General features: G+C 36.4%; 1 protein-coding gene across 2 annotated transcripts; it reads left to right on the top strand.

The window, feature by feature from the left end:
- Positions 1-1,972: 1,972 nt before the first annotated feature.
- On the top strand, positions 1,973-20,357 carry bbs7 (Bardet-Biedl syndrome 7). 2 transcript variants are annotated; one of them, XR_015506810.1, is made up of 19 exons: positions 1,973-2,474; positions 3,163-3,228; positions 5,212-5,274; positions 7,250-7,425; positions 7,517-7,703; positions 9,196-9,268; positions 9,361-9,477; positions 10,271-10,401; positions 10,511-10,595; positions 11,395-11,497; positions 11,604-11,796; positions 14,669-14,743; positions 14,841-14,906; positions 15,001-15,140; positions 15,221-17,152; positions 17,436-17,670; positions 19,671-19,774; positions 19,861-19,984; positions 20,174-20,357. XR_015506810.1 is itself a non-coding variant. In NM_001077145.2 (19 exon segments), coding segments are annotated over 19 exon segments (2,148 nt in total). In that variant the 5' UTR covers positions 1,987-2,438; the 3' UTR covers positions 20,308-20,357.
- The last annotated feature ends 857 nt before the right edge of the window (positions 20,358-21,214 follow it).

The following is a 21,214-nucleotide window of genomic DNA, read 5'->3' as shown; positions in this document are numbered from 1 at the left end:
GTGTGTGAGTGATCAAGAGTGTGTGAGTGCTCTGAAACAACGTAAGTCAATGAAAAATCTTCACCTTGACAGAAAAATCTGTGTGTTTTGCATTTGGCAATGCCTCCATAAATAATCAATAATTAATCCAGTAACTGTAACCCTCCTTTTAAAATTCTTCCTCCTTATTGCATACCAGAAAATGAAAATGAAAAAAAAAAGTTATGGAAGTTAAAAGGGCACTTATTTGACCTTTTTCAAGATTTAAGATAAGCCTTGTGCGTTTCCAGAATTTGTCTGTAAGGTTTTTGCTCAAAACACCCATCAGATTTTCATTATAGCTTTCAGAATATTAGAATATTCTGCTCTGAACACAATTGTTTATGTTGCCTTTGCCTTTAATGCTGCTCATTTAGAGTGTGCCTTAGTCTCCGCCTCAGCTGCGTCAGATAAACAGCACAGTGACAAACATGAAGGAAGCAGATCTCACTTAACATTTGTGAGAAGTCCTACAGTAAGAACTTTAACAATGATTATTTGATGTAATCAGGGGTGCCACTGTCCACCACGGGCACTCTGACAACCTTTCACCGATGAAATAGAAGAGGGGGGATTGCGTGTCGTGGGCGAAAGGTAAGAGCAGGGGTTGGGGAGGGTGTATGGTGTGAAGGACATAAGTGCTTAGGGGGAGTGGTTGGAGTCATGGTTAAGGGAGGGGGGGTTGTAGGTTGTCACGGATGAAAGTGAAGAGGCTGGGGCCGCGGACGAAAATGAATCAGGGGGAGGGGACTTTGGGGGGTGTCACGGATGAAAGTAAAGAGCGGGGGTGGTAACGCGGACGAAAGTATAGAGAGTGTTTGTGTGTGGGGGGGTTGGAAGACACAGACTAAAGTGAAGATACTGTCGTACAATGTGGTTACAAAGTTCATGCACGCATACAGACACACAATGTGGGGGCCCTCTAATAATATCTCGTGGGGGCCCCTAAATGCGTGGGCTCTTAGAACCGATTTAAGCCTTTTGATCGTTCGCACATAATGTCGTTACAAAAGTTCACGCACGCATACAGACACACAGATGAGTTGCATTCGTTTCATACTTTGTACTGTTTTGCACGGCAAATGTGACAGGATACAGGTTAATATCCATTGCTGTATGGATATCCGTTACCAAGAAGGTCACTGGTTCGAGCCTCGGCAGGGTCAGCTGGCATTTCTGTGTGGAGTTTGCATGGTCTCCTTGTGTTGGCGTGGTTTTCCCTCCGGGTGCTCCGGTTTCCCCCACAATCCAAAGACATTCACTATAGGTGAATTGGGTAAGCTAAATTGTCCATAGTGTATGTGTGTGAATGAGAGTGTATGGGTGTTTCCCAGCGATGGGTTGAAGCTGAAAGTGCATTCGCTGCGTAAAACATGCTGGATAAGTTGGCGGTTCATTCTGCTGTGGCGACCCCTGATTAATAAAGGGACTAAGCTGAAGGAAAATGAATGATTGAAAGTTAAGAAGTTACGTTAAGAAGTTACTTAACATTTATATTGTTTATTGATACATATTTTACAAATGTTTTGGAATCTTCTTGCCTTAAAATTAAAATCCATTTGTCTGTTCAAAGTATGCTGCAAGTTCATTCATTCACTCATTTTTCTTCGGCTTAGTCCCTTTATTCATCAGGGGTCACCACAGCAGAAGGAACCGCCAACTGTTCCAGCATATGCTTTACACAGCGGAGCTTCCAGCTGCAACCCAGTACTAAGAATCATCCATACACACTCATTCACACACATACACTTCGACCAATTTGTGGCGACCGCAGATTAATAAAGGGACTAAGCCGAAAAGAAAATAAATGAATGAATATAACAGATAAACAGATGTAACATAAACAATGAACAACGTATTTTAGTACTATTTTACCAAACTTACAGGATTTTTAAACATATTTTCAGTGTCTTGAACGAATCTCACTGATCTTGCTGTCACCATGGTAACCAGAGGTGGTTTGCGTGGCTGATAAACATGGCGCTGCCGAGGAAGCTTGTTAGCTGCGAACAAAATCACTTTTCCTGCTGTTGTGTTTTCTCAGATTATTACTTTTGTCTGCTAATCGAGTCATACGTTTAAGATAAGTGCCCGTAAATATGTGGTATAGATTTTAAACCGGTGTGAACCATCTCGTAAAGCAAACAAACTGACACAGCTAACGTTAGCCATTTCATCAGAAACAGAGTCGGTCACTAACCAGCTAATCCGCAGGATAATCCAGTCGGTTGTGACGACTAACTGGGATCACTGTTTATCAGGAAAGCTCGACATATATGTTTCTGTTTCAGGCTTTGTTGAATTGTGGAATGATTTACAGAGAGCAAACGTTACTGGAGCATCTTTAAAGATCGACGCTAAACAGAAAAGCTGTGTTAATTAAATAGAATCTGTGGAGACATTATTCTGACAATCCAAAAATGGAGTTAAACCTAAACCATGTTGATTATATACAGGTAAGATTGCAACTCCTTATTTGTACTGTGTGTTATACCCTGGTAAAGTTGGTTTTATATTTTATATTTGTTTTATATTTTGGTTTTATATTTGTATTTTGCTATCTGGGTTACACATTCGTTCAGTGGCAACTTGTGACAAGGTACCTGTATTGTTTACCATGCTGCTTTGAACATTTGGTCAGAAATAGCATGCAAGTGACTTCAAAACAACATTAGCAATTTTTAATTGACTGTGAACAAATGTTGTACCCTGATAGTCTTTGGCTGCTAATATGATTTCCCTATATTGAGGTAAAGTTGGTATTATATTTGCACATTCATTCAGTGACAACTTGTGACATGCTCCCTATAGTGTTATATTCTCTACACATTTAAATATATTCTATACACATGTATGACTTTAAAACAACATTGGCACCATTTATTTGACTGTTGTACTTTGCAAATATGTTTCCACTATTCGGATTTTACAAAGAATGCTTTTCTGAAATGAAATTATTATGAAAATTCAGAATGTGTGAATATAAAACCAAATTTACCTTAATGTGAGTTGCAATCATGACAATGTGTATTTAATGCCACATGTGTGGAATAACAGTGGATATTGATGTTTTAATATAATTTATGGGTATAATTGCAAGTTTAATATACTAAGTTACTCGTCATGCCAACTTTGTTTTCTCAGGTTGGAGTGACATCTCAAAAAACCATGAAACTTCTCCCAAGTGCAGGGCGAAAATCAACTCAAAAGGTATTTCTGCATTTGTTTAGGAAAAACAGTAAAATATTTCAGGTTTAGCATCAACTGTTCATGGCAAATAATTTCACCACAGCTCATTTAACAAGTAAAACTAAGCACATGATCTCAGATATGTTAAATTAAGATCTCATGGAACTGTAATTGTCCTCAACCGGGATTTATATGATTATTATAAAATGTGTTATATTTGAAAAAAGTTATGTTAAATAAGTAGAATGTAAATTAATAATAAAGTCAGTGTAGTTTCTACTAATAATTTTTTCAAATTCACAATTTATTTGTCACACACACAGTAAGTGTATGTTTAAGTGAAATGCTTATACAACCGCCTGACTTAAAAAAAAAACAACAACAATGACAAATATAAGAATCTCAATTATTGTGTTTAATAAGAGGTTAAAACACAGACAATTTTAGATATATAATTAGAGGTTCGAGCCTTACAAAATAAGACCAAACATAAAATGTTTCAAACTTCAGAAATAAATAATATAGCTATAAAAAATAGAAGAAAACATAACCAAAAAAAACATAGATGTGTTTCTAATAAAGTGCCTGGTGTGTAGAGAGGAAAAAGTGTATCCTACTGGTGTTTTTAATCATTCTTGTGGTTTTTCATCAAACCACATGTGGTTTGTGGTTTTTAAGATGTAACTTTTAAAGAGTATTTAGATTTAAATTTCCTATTATTATTATTTTCACACTGCATTGTAACTTTTAGTTTTTTGATATGTCATCAAATTATTCTAAATAAACCATAAAGTCTTTTTCTTAATGTCTTTTGAATTATCTGATTTTATTTAGCTTTTTCCATAGTTACCAGTACAGAACATCAAAACTAAGCAACAAACAAACTAAAGTAAAACATACACACAGTTTATAAAAATAAATTAATTAAATAAGTAAAAAGGAAGGAAATACAGTATATACTAGGGCTGTGCAATTAATCGAAATCAAATCGAAATTGCGATTTGAAACATTGAACATTGATGCGATTAGCTAATCACAAGAGGCTGCGATATGAATATATATTATTTAATTTCCCCCACCCTGTGTGCGACAGTCTCACTAGCCAATTGAGCACACTTTCGATCGGCCAATCAGAATAGTGCAACAGACAAGCAAACAGGAAAGCTCAGACGAGTAGGATGATAGCGTTTGCTGCTTCAAAAGCATTAATAGATTATTAATATCAATTTTAAAAAAGCACAGCGGTAATATGAGGATGTTTTGGTTTCGAAGTCACAGACACCTAACAAAAACAGGTAATTTGTAAGAGCTGTCGCAGAATTGTTGCCAGCATGAGGAAATACAGCAACCAGCACCTAAAAAATTACCACAGGCGGCTACATAAGAAGTGTGATTGAGCTGAAGTTTAACTAAAAAAATTCAATCGCAATCACAATATCTGTTAAGTAATCTCAGTTAGTAATTTTCCTCAAATCGCACAGCGCTAGTATAAACCAATGGGTAAAAACTATTTTGTCAAATCAAATTACGTCGTACTATTTTTACATTATGGATTCCAAATCTTTTTAAATAATCCCCCTTTTTCTCTCAATTAATATGTGATCTTCTCCAATGGTGTACAGGTGCAACTTCTAAGATCCACAGTCTAATTGGTGCATTGATGTCTGTTTTCCATTTTAAAGCAATGCATTTTTTAGCTAATAACATTTTAGGACACTTAATAGCATGATTATGTTGAAGGTTAGAATTTGTATAATTACCCATTAAACATATCTCTGGATCCAATGGAAAATCAATTCCATAAATCTGTTATATGATACTGTGTATGACACTTTGTAGAACAAGGCAGTTTGATATTAGATCCCACTTGTGAAAGATCATTCAACAGATCATGTTACTTGTGCAATCAGAAAAACAAGCATTTGTATATAAGTAACCTGTTGGTTTGACAAATGAAGTTGTTGGTGTATTTGCTGGTTCTAGTGTGTGATTTTCCTAATTCAGGTGGCGGTTGCCGATCATGATGGGGTTGTGAGCTGTTTTGGAATGAAAAAAGGTGAAGCTGTGGTATGTATTAGTAGAGTTTCCAATGTACACTGGTCAGTAAGAGATTAGTGCATTAAGATATTTAAAAATATAAAAATTTCAAGAAATACTTTTTAAAACTGTTTATTCACCAAACTATCATGAAAAACCTAATTAAAAAAACAATTTTCAGCATTGATATTAATACATCTTTTTTTGAGCTGCAAATCAGATTATTAGAATGATTTCTGAAGATTCATGTTAATCTGAAGTCTGGAGTAATGATGGCAAAAATACAGGTATGACAGGAAATGAGAATAAATTTGTATGACAGGAAAGTATATTTTAAAATGTATTTAAATACACAACAGTTCTTTAATTTGTTTTCTCAAGTTTAAAAGAAATTCTTGCCAACATCAGTGTTTTTTTTATATATATATTTATATTTTAAATAAATGTACAGTGCTCGGTGTAAATGAGTGCACTCCCTTTTAAAAAAAGAATATTTTTATTCATTTCTCAGTGAATTTAGCCAATTTATTTTGGTGCATTTAAACAAAACCATTTTATTTAAGAGTTACATCCATTAAAATAAGAGTTAAAAATACAAGGCTAACATTTCAAGTAAACTATTTAATACATTTCTCTTGATTTTTCCTATTTATTAACATTGTATTTAAATATTTTCCCTTACAAATTACTTTGGGTGTACAATCTTTTTGACTGTGATCCTTGACCAACTTATTTTGGCTTTGGTACTGACAAAATTTTATATACACTCAAACCTCTACCACTTTATTGGGTATACCTTACTAGTACCAAGTTGGACCCCCTTTTGCCTTCAGAACTGCCTTAGTCCTTTGTGGCATAGAATTTACAAGGTACTGGAAATATTCCTTTAAGATTTTGGTCCAAATTGACATGATAGCATCACGCAGATTCAGATTTGTCAGGTGCACATCCATGATGCGAATCTCCCGTTCCACCACATCCCAAATCTATTGGATTGAGTTCTGGTGGCTGTGGAGGCCATTTGAGTACAGTGAACTCATTGTCATGTTCAAGAAACCTGAGATGATTCACGCTTTATGACATGGTGTGTTATCCTGCTGGAAGTAACCATCAGAAGATGGGTACGCTGTGGTCATAAAGGGATGGACATGGTCAGCAATGATACTCGGGTAGGCTGTGGCGTTGATACCAACTGTACTAATGGGCCCAAAGTGTGCCACAAAATCCCTACACCATTAAACCACCACCACCAGCCTAAACTGTTGATACAATGCAGGATGGATCCATGCTTTCATGCTGTTGACGTCAAATTTTTACCCTACCGTACAAATGTCGCAGCAGAAATCGAGACTCATCAGACTAGGAAATGTTTTCTGTTGTGCAGTTTTGGTGAGGCTGTGTGAATTGTAGCCTCAGTTTCCTGTTCTTAGCTGACAGAAGTGGCACCTGGTGTGGTCTTCTGTTGCTGTAGCCCATCCGCCTCAAGGTTGGACGTGTTCAGGGATGCTCTTCTGCATATCTCGGTTGTAACGAGTGGTTATTTGAGTTGCTGTTGCCTTTCTATCAGCTGGAACCAGTCTGGCCATTCTCCGACTTCTGGCATCAACAAGGCATTTACGCCCACAGAACTGCTGCTCTCTAGATATTTTCTTTTTTTCGGACCATTCTCTGTAATCCCCAGAGATGGTTGCGCGTGAAAATTCCAGTAGATCTGCAGTTTCTGAAAAACTTAGACCACTCCGTCTGACACCAACAACCATGCCATATTCAAAATCACTTAAACCCCCTTTCTTCCCCATTCTGATGCTCGGTTTGAACTGCAGCACATCATCTTGACCATGTCTACATGCCTAAATGCATTGAGTTGCTGCCATGTGATTGGCTGATTAGCAATGTACGTTACGAGCAGCTGGTCAGGTGTACCTAATAAATTGGCCAGTGAGTGTGTGCACAAATATGTTTTTGTAAAGCATCCTATTGAAAATATTACTTATTATTTTGTCAGCCCGTGTTCAAATCGCTCCCAGGACAAAAGATCTCCAGACTTGAGCTTGGAGGAGCTTTGGGAACCCCGCAGGAGAAGATCTTCGTAAGCTCTGGATCTGAAGTGAGGGGATACACTAAAAAGGGCAAACAGTTCCTTACATTTGAGGCTAACCTAACAGAGAGCATTAATGCCATGTGAGATCCTGCTTCATTTAGTCTCAATTTGTCTATTTTTATTTTAACGATTAGGATTATTAAATGCTTGTTTTGTCTTATTTTCTAACAGGCATGTTTCAGGGGCAGATCTGTTTGTGTGTGCCAGTTACATTTATAACCATTACTGTGACTGCAAGGACCAGGACTACTACCTGTCCGGAGACAAGATCAATGATGTTCTGTGTTTACCCGTGGAGACAGTGGGCCGCATTGTGCCCATTTTGGCCTGCCAGGACAGAGTGCTTAGGGTATTGCAGGTCAGCAAACACAACATTCAGTCCTGTCCATATTTGTTGCATTTTTTCTGAGCTTTTTTTAATTATCTTTTTATCATATTACTTATGTCATTGAAATCCATAACAGAATATATAAAGCACAGCATCACAGTCATTTAACTAACTAGAGCTTTTTTACATTCCACTTAATGGGTTAGTTCACTTCCAAAATGAAAATGTCCCGATAATTTACTCACCCCTTTGTCATCAAGGTTAATATAGTTTAGCATTATTCTTGTTTATTTTTTTAATCTACTGTAAATTTCAGTTTAGTTTTGGGTCGTTTCATTAATGGTTTTGTTTAGTTTAGTAATTCTGCTTTAGCAGAATTCACAGAACACATCCAGTGCTGATCAGAGCAAAGTGTTAGTACAGCTTACATTAACTCCTGTGTAGTAAAATAAATAAAATAATTGTTTGAACAAACATTGAACTAAAATGATACAAATGCAATGAATGAAAGTAAAATGAAGTAAGTAAAAATACTTCATATTAAAGATCATTAATGTAGTTAAACATGCCTGGTTTACACTTTTTGGCAAATGAAGAAAAGTTGAAACATGACTTGTTCATTAAATAAAAGTGTAATCTCGTACTTGACTGATGTGTTATTATTTTTGCAAAAAAATCATTTTATTTTAGTTTTTCAGGGAATGCCTTTAGTTTCGGTTAGTTTTAGTTTTCCACTTATTATGAAAATGTTATTTTATTTCAGTTAACAAAAGTATTTTTTGACCAATAGTTTTAGTTTTTGTTTAGTAAAATAACCTTGCTTGTCATCCATGATGTTCTTTTCTTTTTTTACTTCTTCACTCAAAAACAACTGAAGGTTTTTGAGGAAAGCATGCATTATTTTTATCCATATTGTGTTCTCAGTTTGAACTCTTTGAAACAATATGCCATTTTCTTAGAAAAATTCAAATAAATATAAACTTTTTAACCTCAAATAATAAAATAAATGCTTTCCTCAAAAACCATAATTTCTTCTTAAATGAAGGCAGAAATCAATTAATATATTGGTTTACAACAGGGCGAGTAAATTATCAGGAGCATTTCATTTTGAAAATGATTCTTGTAATCTTTAGTTACTGTCTTTTTAACCATACACACTTACTGTTATAATTTAAAAGCAGATTTTTTGAACCAGCACGTTATTTGTAGTCTTAACCACTTATTGCAGTGCTTTGATTAGTTGTTTACTCATGGTAAAAAATGTAATTTATTTTTGCAGACATTTCAAAAGGTATCTTAAGTTGCAACATTATATGTGATGTCTGGTAAGGGAGAAAATATTACAAATAATTAACAACAGAGGCCAGCAAAATCAAAACATGGAAGAAAAAAACTTTATATGTTAATTTTGAGCAGCGGGAAACGTGATGACAGAGAACCCGGGATTTCATTTACACAGCTTTAGGAAAAAAACAGATTTTACAATTGCAAGTGTAAAAAATGTTCTACTCTGTTTCTTCAGGGTTCTGAGCTTCAGTACGACGTAGAGGTTCCTGGTCCTACAACTGTTCTGGAACTTCACGACAGAGATGGAGGTATGTGCTAAAAATCTGATCAAACAGTTCAATATGAAAGCGTGTTTTGGTTGAGTTTCAGGATTTGATGCAGTTCAATTCTTGGTCCTCAGGAAAGGGTGGTGAAGAGGTTCTTTATGGGACAGCGGATGGGAAACTGGGTCTTGTGCGAATTGCCAAATCTGGACCCGTTACTAGCTGGGAACTGGATAATGAAAAGAAAAAAGGAGGTAGGAATTACAAAGCTAGCTATTTGCAGCACACTATTATTGGCAAGCTTGATTGAAAAACTAAACATAACAGAAATGAAATGGCCCGTTTCCACTGAGTGGTACAGTACGGGTCGGTACGGGTAACCTTTATCAGGCTTGTGTTTCCACTGCCAAAAGGGTACAAATAGTGGGCATGGTGTACGCCAGAAATTTTCAGTCGACGTCATTCTCGTTCGAGGAAATGTCAAAGTAAACTGTTTGGGTCGTTCACATATTATATGAGAAGCACTTCTCACAACACAGATGCTTTATACACATAAATACTTGTGTATAAATGTTCATTACTAACCTTTCTATGAACAGGATTTGATTATACCTGCAGATCAATCACAGTGCAAAATAGCCTACTGTAGCGTCTGCAATTATATAAAATGAATAAATAAATAAATGCAGCATATATGAACACAAATAACCCCTTACAGTCTCTGATATGTTACAAATTACAGAAAAACTGCACACAGCATACATTTAGTCCTTATTTGGGTTTAAAAACAACATGCAGCATACAGCCCAGTCAGTGCAAACCTCTCATCTCTATCTTTAACCTTCAGCAACACATGTAGCCTCTGTTAGAAAGTAATTCCGTCATTCATATCTCTGGAAACCAATAGCGTTTATCTGCGCGTCTAGCTCCACCTTTTGGTACCCTTTTGTTGTGCTAGTTACCTTTTTTAAATGGTACCCAAAAAGTGGTACTCAGTGGAAAAGGGCCATAACTGTAACCATGGCAACTTGTGTTGGTCTTTTCAAGGTGTGCTTTGTATCGATACCTTTGACATTGTTGGCGATGGTGTGAAGGAAATCCTGGTAGGAAGGGATGATGGAACTGTTGAGGTTTACGGTTTGGATGGATCAAATGAACCAACGCTGCGCTTTGAGAATGTGAGTGCAACAAATAACTGAAAACAGATGCATAGAAAAAAACTAATTTTGTCTCAAATTAGACTCTGTCACGTTTCACTTGGGATAACTGAGTTTCCATTTTTACTAGGTTTTGTCTGAGAGCGTCACATCGATTCAAGGTGGCTGTGTGGGAAAGGAAATGTATGATGAAGTTCTTACAACGACTTACACAGGTTAGATATGGCTATACATGAAAGCATTTTACCATGTGCATAATGACCAGAGATTCCTTCGCTGTGTTTTGGATCATTGTCTTGTTGAAATGTCCACCCTGGTTTCATCTTCATCATCCTGCTAATGTAGATGTTGGACTGAAGCAGCTAATGCTCATTCACACTGATGAAGGGCAGAGGGTTTCTGAAGAACTACTGAGAGATTTCAGCTGCTGTCTGGGCTTTCACTGCCTTTCTACATCTCCCTTTCTTCATGTGTTCAATACTTTTTCCCTGCGTCGTTTCATTTTATTACACATAATTTAATTTGTAAACTAATTAGATTTATTTTCTTGGTATATAGTAATTTATTTGGTTGTTACCAACATCTGGGGAAAATTTTAAATCAACGACGGCTTTAGAAATATGTTTTCTGAGAAAAATGGTGACATGGTCAATACTTATTTTCTGCGCTGTATATAATCATACATTATAGATTCTTTAGCCCATCGTTAAGTCTATTTATTCAGTTATGTATATGTGTGCACATATTTATTTCAGTTTAATTTCAGTAACATTATTAACTAATATGCAAATGTTTATATTATTTATTTGTTAAAGTTATATTTTTGGTCTTTTAGTAGACATATTATATGAGAGACTTAAATTAAAGTTCATGTTTTAAGTTTTTACTTACTATACTCCCAAAAATCTGCATAAACCTACAATTCTGCACAGAAAAGCAAAAATTGTCAGCATATTCTGCTTGGCCTTGCTGATAGCTCATTAGCTGTTATGTGGTCATGTGACTGGTTTCCAGGATGGGTGTCAGGTCTCACCACGGAGCCCCAGCAGATGGTTGCAGGCCCTGGGGAGGAGATCAAGATGAGCCAGGAGACCCAGGGGAAGGTGGCTGCACTCAGGTACTGCATATTCAACTAGTTCTACATCTGCAATAATCTGTTTACCAATCAGGCATATATTTTAAAACTCCTCCTGATGGGCCTGATTTGCCTGTCATTGCTTTAGGGCTGAGCTGGAGCAGTTGCAGTTAAAAGTGTTGCAGGGGAGAGAAAAATACCAGCAGAGCTCTCAGTCCAGCACTGCTGTGTCTGCTGTGCCAGTCTTCAGCATCAATGATAAGTTCACTCTGTGCCAGGATGATGCCAGCTATAGCCTCACACTAGAGGTGCAGACCGCCATTGATAACTTGCTTCTGCAGGTGAGAGAAATACACTTAAGCATGGGATGGTTTAAGATTCTGACCGCACAATAAAAATAAATGGATAAAAATATCACGGTATTGCGATTACTGCTTTAAAATATGTACTTTTAAATGTCTGGGTAAAAACCAACAACTTTTTTCCCCATTGAGCACAATATATTTTATTTTAGGAAACATTAAAAATATTTTGGAACAGTAAACATGCTAGATAATTCAAATAAGTCATTGACTTCCGCTATATTCATTAGTTTTACAACTTAAAAAGGCTGAATCATGGGGCTGACCAGTAGCTTTTTATGTGGAGGGTCTTTTTCTGTTGGAGATACCAACATCTATGTTTAAAAGACATATTTGTTTCAGGTGCATATCTGCTTAACAATACTACATTTGTTATTCATTAATAATACAGAAATAAAATATTGCGAATAAATTTGCAATTAAGAATGCACATTCAACAGGTGCAAGATCAGAACACTATCCATCAAAAAGCTCAAAGACAATCTGCACACTGTTTTTTTTATTTCGAAAGTATTCATTCATTCATTCATTATTTTCCTTTGGCTTAGTGTCTTATTTATCAGGGGTCGCTACAGCAGAATGAACCGCCAACTATTCCAGCATATTATACTATGCATTCCAGCAACTATTCCAGTTTTACACAGCGGATGCCCTTCCAGCCGCAACCCAGTACACACTCATATACACTCATATTCACACACACATACACTACAGCCAATTTTGTTTACCCAATTCACCTATAGCGCATTTCTTTGGACTGTGGGGGAAACCGGAGCACCCTGAGGAAACCCACACCAACATGGGGAAGAACATGCAAACTCCACACAGGGCTCAAACCAGCGTCCTTCTTACTGTGAAGCAACAGTACTAACCACTGAGCCACTGTGACGCCCCCTAAAAAATATAAAAAAAGATCTTCAAAGACCTTCAATTTGCTCACTTTTTTTATTTCAAAATATTTTTTTAAATGTAATTGTAATGTTTTCAGTGTCTCGTGATCCTTTAGAAATCTTTAAGAAAAATACAATTTCTTATTGTTAACAAAATGATGCGTTGAAATATTTAGTTCACGCAACAATAATAATACTCTCATTATTTACTCAGTAAATAAATAGTTTCATTAATTATTAACTATGTTGTTCATCTTTGGACCATACGTTATTTTAAATAAATCTGAACCCTCCATGATTTCCCTCCATGGAAAGTCTGTTTATGGTTCATAAAGTGGTCAACATTCATAACACAGGGTGTCCGCGTGGTCTTAAAAAGTATCAAAAGTTGATAAATCAATAATGAGAAAATCAAGGCCTTTAAAAGGTATTAAAAAGTCTTAATCACGTTTTTACAAGGTCTTAAATTTTGTTCAAGCGTGTTTCTGTCTAAAGTGTTTGACTCAAAAAGCATAAATATATATATTTTCCTCCTAATATTAAAAACGGTGTGCTCGTTCACATGATTGGTTCAGGCCGGGGCGTGTCCAGCCAAACTTCTCCGTCCGGGTGATGTCACGAAATTTGCGACAAATGCGGGAAGGTGATGTGATGCTCTCCACATGTAGCGAATCCATAGAGCAGAACAGATGGCTCTATGGGCCATGTATGGGAAACTGTAAGTTTGCGTACTCCTGGTTGGAGAAAGACGAGTTTAAACAGTGGCTGAAGCCTGTTCCTGAAAACAACCATGTCATTTATTCCTTCAAGCTTTGTTTCTTCCGAGCTTATCCGAGTTCTGTTGCACAGTTGTACTCCATTGATTTATTTAACTACAACTGTTTATTAATATAAAATATTATATATAAAATAAACCTTTAATATTATTAAAGGTTTGATACTGATTAGAGCTTGAAGTGGCGATGAGGTCTTTAAATATTCTTAGAAGGTCTTTGAAAAGTCTTAAAAAGGTATTGAAATTACCTTTTAGGATTCCCTGTAAACCTCTTTATAGTTATTTTTGGGAACGTTCTTGTCAGGATTCTTTCACGAAAACTCAAAGTATGGCATTTGTTTGAAATGCATCCTATAAATTTGTCTTAAAAAAATGCATCCTTGTTCATTCCCGGTAATTTTTTCCCTAAAACTGCTAATAATTACCTTTGTGAAGTTGGCACCCCATAAAAACAAATTATCCCCAAGACTATGCCATTCCTTTGTGCTAGGTTTGTGCTGATTTGTGCCACAAAAATGAACGTTTGTGCTGGTTTGGTCTCTGAGATATTAAGCAGTATTTTTTTGACTGTGTGGCGTCACTTTCCACCCCATATTGCTTAAATTGCTCCAAATCAGCAGTTTGTTTGTGCTCGATTTGTGACATTAAAACAAACACTGTATCTATTTTCCTTGTTTTGATATAACCAAAATATTTCGGGGGTCGTGATGTCACTTTCCACCCCAGTTTCTCTAAATCGCACAAAGCTGGTATTCATTTGTGCTCGATTTACATTTTACATTTACATTTAGTCATTTAGCAGACGCTTTTATCCAAAGCGACTTACAAATGAGGACAAGGAAGCAATTTACACAACTAAGAGCAACAATGAATAAGTGCTATAGGCAAGTTTCAGTTCTGTAAAGTCTAAGAAGGGAAGTATTAGTAGTATTAGTATTTTTTTTTTGTGCTGCTTTTTGTCATTAAAACAATAGGTGTATCTGTTTCTCTTGTTTAGATATAACCAAAATATTTAGATTTGAGAAACATGGGGTGAAATGTGATGTCCCACCAAATCTCAGACAACCAAACAAATGGCATAGTTTTGGGGATTATATGTTTTTGTGGGGGGGCAACTTTACAGAGGTCTAATACCTGACTGTAATTTCAGCATTATGATCCTTACATGTGTTGTTGTTCTCTCCAGAGTGACGTTCCTATTGACCTGCTGGATGTTGATAAGAACTCAGCAGTGGTCAGTTTCAGTGAATGCGATTCAGAGGTAATGTTTTCAGTCCTGTTCACCACTTGTTGATCACTTAATAATCACTTCGCGTGCATTTGCAAAACAGGCTATGTTTGTTCTTCTAAACTTACAGTCAAACGGGAACTTCCTCCTGGCCACTTACAGGTGCCAAGCAAACACCACAAGGCTGGAGCTGAAGGTGTCTGTTGTTTAATGCCTAGATACACAATAATATTTGTTTAAAACCACAATAATAAGCATCTTTCCTTATTTAATTTAATTTTATTTCATAGGTGAGGTCTATAGAGGGTCAGTATGGCACTCTTCAGGCCTATGTGACACCAAGGCTTCAGCCCAAAACCTGCCAGGTTCGACAGTACCAGATTAAACCACTTTCCCTCCATCAGAGGACACACACAATCGAGCAGGAGCGGTGAGCTTACACACACACTTCTGTTTCCTTTCAATAATCCTGCAAAATTAACATAAACCTGATTCTCTTTTCATCGCTAGGCCCATGAACACCTTGAGACTGACAGGACAGTTCAGTTTTGCAGAGATTCATTCCTGGGTTGTGTTCTGCCTACCGGAGGTCCCAGAGAAAACACCAGCCGGAGAAAACATCACCTTCTGCTTTCAGAACACTTTCCTGGGCACACAGCTTGAAGCCACTTATTGGTGAGGATTGCTAGTTTATTATCCAAATATGTGACCGTGGATCAGATGATTTATTTTTAGGGATGTCCAGATGCGATTACTTTATCGGAAATCAGGCCCAATCACACGATTTCAAACTTGATTAGAATCGGACGTTACCTCCCAAACAGGACTTGAATATATATGTATATATGAATTATTTTTTAACATCTATAGTTATGCGGTGGCACACAGAGTTAAACCTCTTTCTTGACTCACAGAAACAGCAACACATGCGGCATTACATCACATTATTGCAGAGAAGCTGTTGGTTAAATGCCGGCAAAGTAAAACACTGATGCAGCTTCAAGCGCAAAGTGTGAATATGTCTGCGGTCTGGGGGTATTATAAAGTTAATGATGAGACGACGACATTGCAAACAGTGAAATATGTGAACTTGGGATTGCAAGAGGTGGAAAGTAAAAGGCTACATTTAACACATCAAACCTGATAAGGCACATCAAAAACAAACACTTAACACAATACAGCGAGTTTACCCAGGCAACCCAACTGAAGATGTGTCAGCTCACGCTGCAGGAGACTTTGAAGAGGAGAAAAAAAATGTACCGTGACAGCGCGAAAACCATCACAGCCAAGATATATGATATATAAAGCACAAATGATCGCAATGAGTGACCTGCCATTCGCCTTTGTAGAGAACCCCGGATTTTTTTATGCTTATGAAGCACGTTTTCATTTTTTTTTTTTTGTATTATAGATTTGTTGGATCGCGTTTTGGCATTGGTAGATACTCAAAGTCAAATTACTTGGACTCGAAGGCAAAAAACCTTATCTGGACATTCCTATTGATTTTCGGAAATCGAGATTTTGTCATAAACTGAAAAGCTGGAAAAATAAGCTTTCCATTGATGTATGGTTTAATAGGACAGGACACAGGACCAAGATGCAACTATTTTAAGATCTGGAATCTGAGGGTTTTTTAAAAAATCTAAATATTAAGAAAATTGCCTTTAAATGTTTACAAATTAAGTAAGAAGCAATGCTTATTTCTAATAAAAAAGTTTTAATATATTTACAGGAGGAAATGTACCAGATATATTTATGGATCATCACACTTTTTTGTGTGAAACAAAAATTCATCATTTTGACCATCTATTTTTGACTATTGCCAAAATGCAACAAGGCTAGTTTCTATATTTATATCCATATACATATATGTTAATGAAGGCTTTCATATGGCTTTTCACACTTCCCTTAAAGGGATAGTTCACTCAAAAATGAAAATGTATTCACCCTTGACTTGTTCTCAACTGTGCAAGATATATTACAGAATGCTGGTAACCATTGACTTCCTTAGTATTTGTATTTCCTACTGTGGATGTCAGTGGTTACCAATATTCTTCAATACATCTTGTATTGTGTCCAACAGAACAAAAAAATTACTGGTTTGGAAGAAGAGAAAACATTTTGACAGAATCTTCATTTTTTGGCTGAACTATCCCTTTAACCCCAGGATTTTTGTAGTTCTGAGGGAAAAGTTCAGTTTACAAAAGTGGCATTTACCAGGGTTATGAAACCTGATCAGAAATACTATTGCTTTTGCAATGTTAACACCACATTTTGCTGTAAACATCACATGAGAAACATGTGCTGTGTTAAACAATGTGTTCTTAAAATAATATTGAAAATTAGCAGTCAGCAGGCAATGATGTGCCCTTAAATCACATGCTATTTTAAAATGTTGAAATGGTATTTAAAAATAAGTCAATTGGAGTGAATAAGAGACATGTTTTATTCTTAGCTTTGTGGTTAAAAACGTCCATTCAGGATAAACAGCAGTCAGCAGTAATATGAAGATGCAAACACTAGAGCTTTATGTAAACAGGCCATGTGTTGCATTTGTCTAATCAATGAAAATGATAACACAAATATACAAGTACAGACATAAACCTGGGGTTTAAGAATGTACACTATGATACATGCTGTTCATTGCATAGGCATTAAGTAAATATGATTGTTTTAAAGGGCTAGTAATGATTAGACTTATTATGATTTTGTCATTGGTAATTAGAAATATATATATTTTGCCAGTTACAGTCGTACAGTGATCCTTCCATGTGTTTGCATTTATTACAAGAACTGTTGTGGTCAATAAATCTTTTTTTTTCTTTTCTTCCATTTTTGAACGGACTCCAGTAAAGGTGAAGCAAACTTCAAATCAGACAACATTTCTACAATATCCATACTGAAGGATGTTTTGTCCAAAGAGGCCACTAAGCGAAAAATCAATCTGAATATATCCTACGGTGAGTTCCCAAACTGATCTGGTATAATGTCTGATGTATGTGGTCTATTCATAGTTTCAGCCAAATGACTTCCGCAGAGACCCGGAGAGACAAACATTCATAAAACTTCAGTACAGACCTGTCAAGTTTCCATTTGTTGCAAAGCCATGAATATTTAGTGGACCTCTCAGATAATTTGTCAACAAACAGCACATTTTGAGCACTTGTGATCCATATACAGTACATCCGTAAAGTATTCATAGCGCTTCACTTTTTTCACATTTTTAATATTACAGATTTATTCCAAAATGGATCAAATTAATTTATTTCCTCAAGATCCTACACACAATACCCCATAATGACAATGTGAAAAGAGTTTTTGAAATTGTTGCAAATTTATTAATAATAAGCAATTGAAAAATCACATGTACACCAGTATTGACAGCCTTTGCTGTGAAGCTCTGAATTGAGCTCAGGTACATTCTGTTTCCACTGATCATTCTTGAGATGTTTCAGCAGCTTCATTGGAGTTCACCTGTGCTAAATTCAGTTGACTGGACATGATTTGAAAAGGCATACACCTGTCTATATAAGGCCCCAGGGCTGACAGTGCATGTCAAAGCACAAACCAAGCATGAAGACAAAGGAATTGTCTGTAGACCTCCAAGACAGGATTGTCTCGAAGCACAAGGCTGGGGAAGGTTACAGAAAAATTTCTGCTGCTCTCAAAGTTCCAATAAGCACAGTGCCTCTATCATCCATAAGTGGAAGATGAACCGCCTAGAGCTGGCGGGCCAGCTAAGCTGAGTGATCAGGGGAGAAGGGCCTTAGTCAGGGAGGTGATCAATTAATATTCTGAGCACATCTGTTGGCCAATACACTACCTGACACAGTCTTGTCGTCAATCTCAGTTGTAAGGACAGCAAATAATAACTTGACTTCTAGTTGATCATATGGAAAATTGGCAGAAGGTGGATTTTTCTGATGAATCATCTGTTCAGCTGCATCCCAATCATCACAAATACTGCAGAAGACCTATTTGGAACCCGCATGGACCCAAGATTTTCACAGAAATCAGTCAAGTTTGGTGAAGACAAAATCATGGTTTGGGGTTACATTTGGTATGAGGGTGTGCGAGAGATCTGCAGAGTGGATGACAACATCAACAGCCTGAGGTATCAAGACATTTGTGCTGCCCATTACATTACAAACCACAGGAGAGGGTAAATTCTTCAGCAGGATAGCGCTCCTTCTCATACTTCAGCCTCCACATCAAAGTTCCTTAAAGCAAAGAAGGTCAAGAAGCTCCAGGATTGGCCAGCCCAGTCACCCGAAATGAACATTATTGAGCATGTCTGAGGTAAGATGACAGGAGGAGGCATTGCAGATGAATCCAAAGAATCTTGATGAGCTCTGGGAGTCCTGCAAGAACGTTTTCTTTGCCTCCAGATGACTTTATTAATAAGAGATTTGAGTCATTGCAGAGATGTGTGGATGCAGTCCTCCAAGCTCATGGCAGTCAGACACAATGTTTATTCTTTTTCCACTGCACCATGACTTTATATTCTATAGATTATAAGACTTATACTAAGTCTATATAAGACTTTTGTCCAAGCAAAGTCAGACCTTACTGCCTTAATGAAATAATTAAAAATCAAGACATGATCATATTTTATTTTGGTAAAATAAGTGTAATTTAGAGGCCTTTGCCTTCATTAATGTCAACTAGAAGTCAAGTTATTACTTGTTGTTTCTAAAACTTGGATAGGGGACAAGACTTTTGTCAGGTAGGGTATATAGTTTACATAATTGCTGGATTAATTGCTTGTTTTACTGCACAATTGTGTTTAGTAGAAACCTGGTAAAAGTGAAAAGTGGTCAATAAAGAAAAAGCCTTGTTTTGGGCTTCAGATGTGCATCCAATACAAGTGCGAAATTGCATTGAAACTGAAATAAATTGGATCTTCAGTTATGAGTTACAAGTTGTTTTTCTTTTGTGTTTGTTGTTATGTTGGGTTCAGAGGTGAATGAAGACTCAGTGAGCCACACTCTACGAATGATTCATCCCAAGCTGGAGTATCAGCTGATATTGGCCAAAAAAGTTCAGCTTATTGATGCTTTAAAGGTAAGATAAAAAAAGACAGAACAATAGGAGGGGGGAAAACGCTAAAAGCAAGTCTATCAAGTGTGTGTCTGTGTGTGTGTTTGCAGGAGCTACAGGTGCATGAAGGAAATGCAGATTTTCTGATCCCTGAGTATCGCAGTATACTGGATGAATCTGCCCAGCTTTTAGAAGAATATAAGAAACAACCTGCTCACTTAGAAAGGCTGTATGGTTAGTGAACTCTGATGAAACTCAAAAAAACAGTATTTTACAGTCTATGGCTTTAAATTATTCAGAATTATTCACATGAAGCGTAAATGTAAGATTATTTAAGCCCATGTTCAAGTGTATTACTTTTCAAGGCATATGGAGATGCAGATATAAATAACCCGTTTTGTGTTTGTGTGTGTTTATTTACAGGTATGATCACTGATCTTTTCATCGACAAGTTCAAGTTTAAAGGACAGAATGTCAAAACAAAGGTTTCACAGCTACTTGCTATTTTGAACAACTATGAACTTGATTCATTGATGGAGTTTTTTAGTGAGGCTTAATGCAATCGTGTGAAAATGAATGACTTCTAAATTAAACCAATTTTACTAAAGGAGTTGTTTTTTTAATTATTTTTGCAAAAAAAAATGTTTAGTTTGATAAAGATTAAAATTAAATTATTCAGTGCAATAAACATTAAAAATAAGCAGCTATTTTTATTTTTAGAAAAACTCATGCATAGTCTAGTTGCATTTGCACAGTAATAAAAACTAATAAAAAATAATGTGTCTTTTGTCACTGGACTGTCATTAAATGACGTGATATGATGATGTTTAACATAAGTCTTTATGAATAGATTTGTATTAAAAAGTCAAAGTAATGTTTAGTGTGATGCTCATGACTAGAGTAGATTATTTGTTGTAAAATAAAAATTTAAACCGCAATAAATAGTTCAGTTTTATACATCTTTACTTTTATAATAGATTGAAAGTTCTTCAATTGGTGAATTACCCCAATACATTTTTATTTTTGATCTTGCATATTAAATAAAACAGCAATGGCTCAGTGGGTAGCACGTTCCCCTCACAGCAAGAAGGTTGCTGGTTCGAGCATCGGCTGGGTCAGTTGGCAGTTCTGTGTCCAAATCTGTGCATGGAGTTTGCATGTTCTCCCCATGTTGGCATGGGTTTCCTCCAGGTGCTCCGGTTTCCCCCACAGTCCAAAGACGTGGTACAGGTGAATTGGGTTTTGTAAAATTGACCGTAGTGTGAGAGTGTGTTCGTGTGAATGGATGTTTCCCAGTGATGGATTGAGACTGGAAGGGCATCCTCTGCGTAAAACATATGCTGGATAAGTTGGCGGTTCATTCCGCTGTGGCGACCCCAGACTAATAAAGGGACTAAACCAAAAAGAAAACGAATGAATGAATGAATGATATTATTTATTATTATTTTTTTATCTTATACATTA

Source organism: Danio rerio, chromosome 14 (assembly GCF_052040795.2).
Source record: "Danio rerio strain M-AB ecotype USA chromosome 14, GRCz13ab, whole genome shotgun sequence".
Classification (NCBI taxonomy): domain Eukaryota; kingdom Metazoa; phylum Chordata; class Actinopteri; order Cypriniformes; family Danionidae; genus Danio; species Danio rerio.
This window is presented reverse-complemented; position numbering and strand designations above follow the sequence as displayed.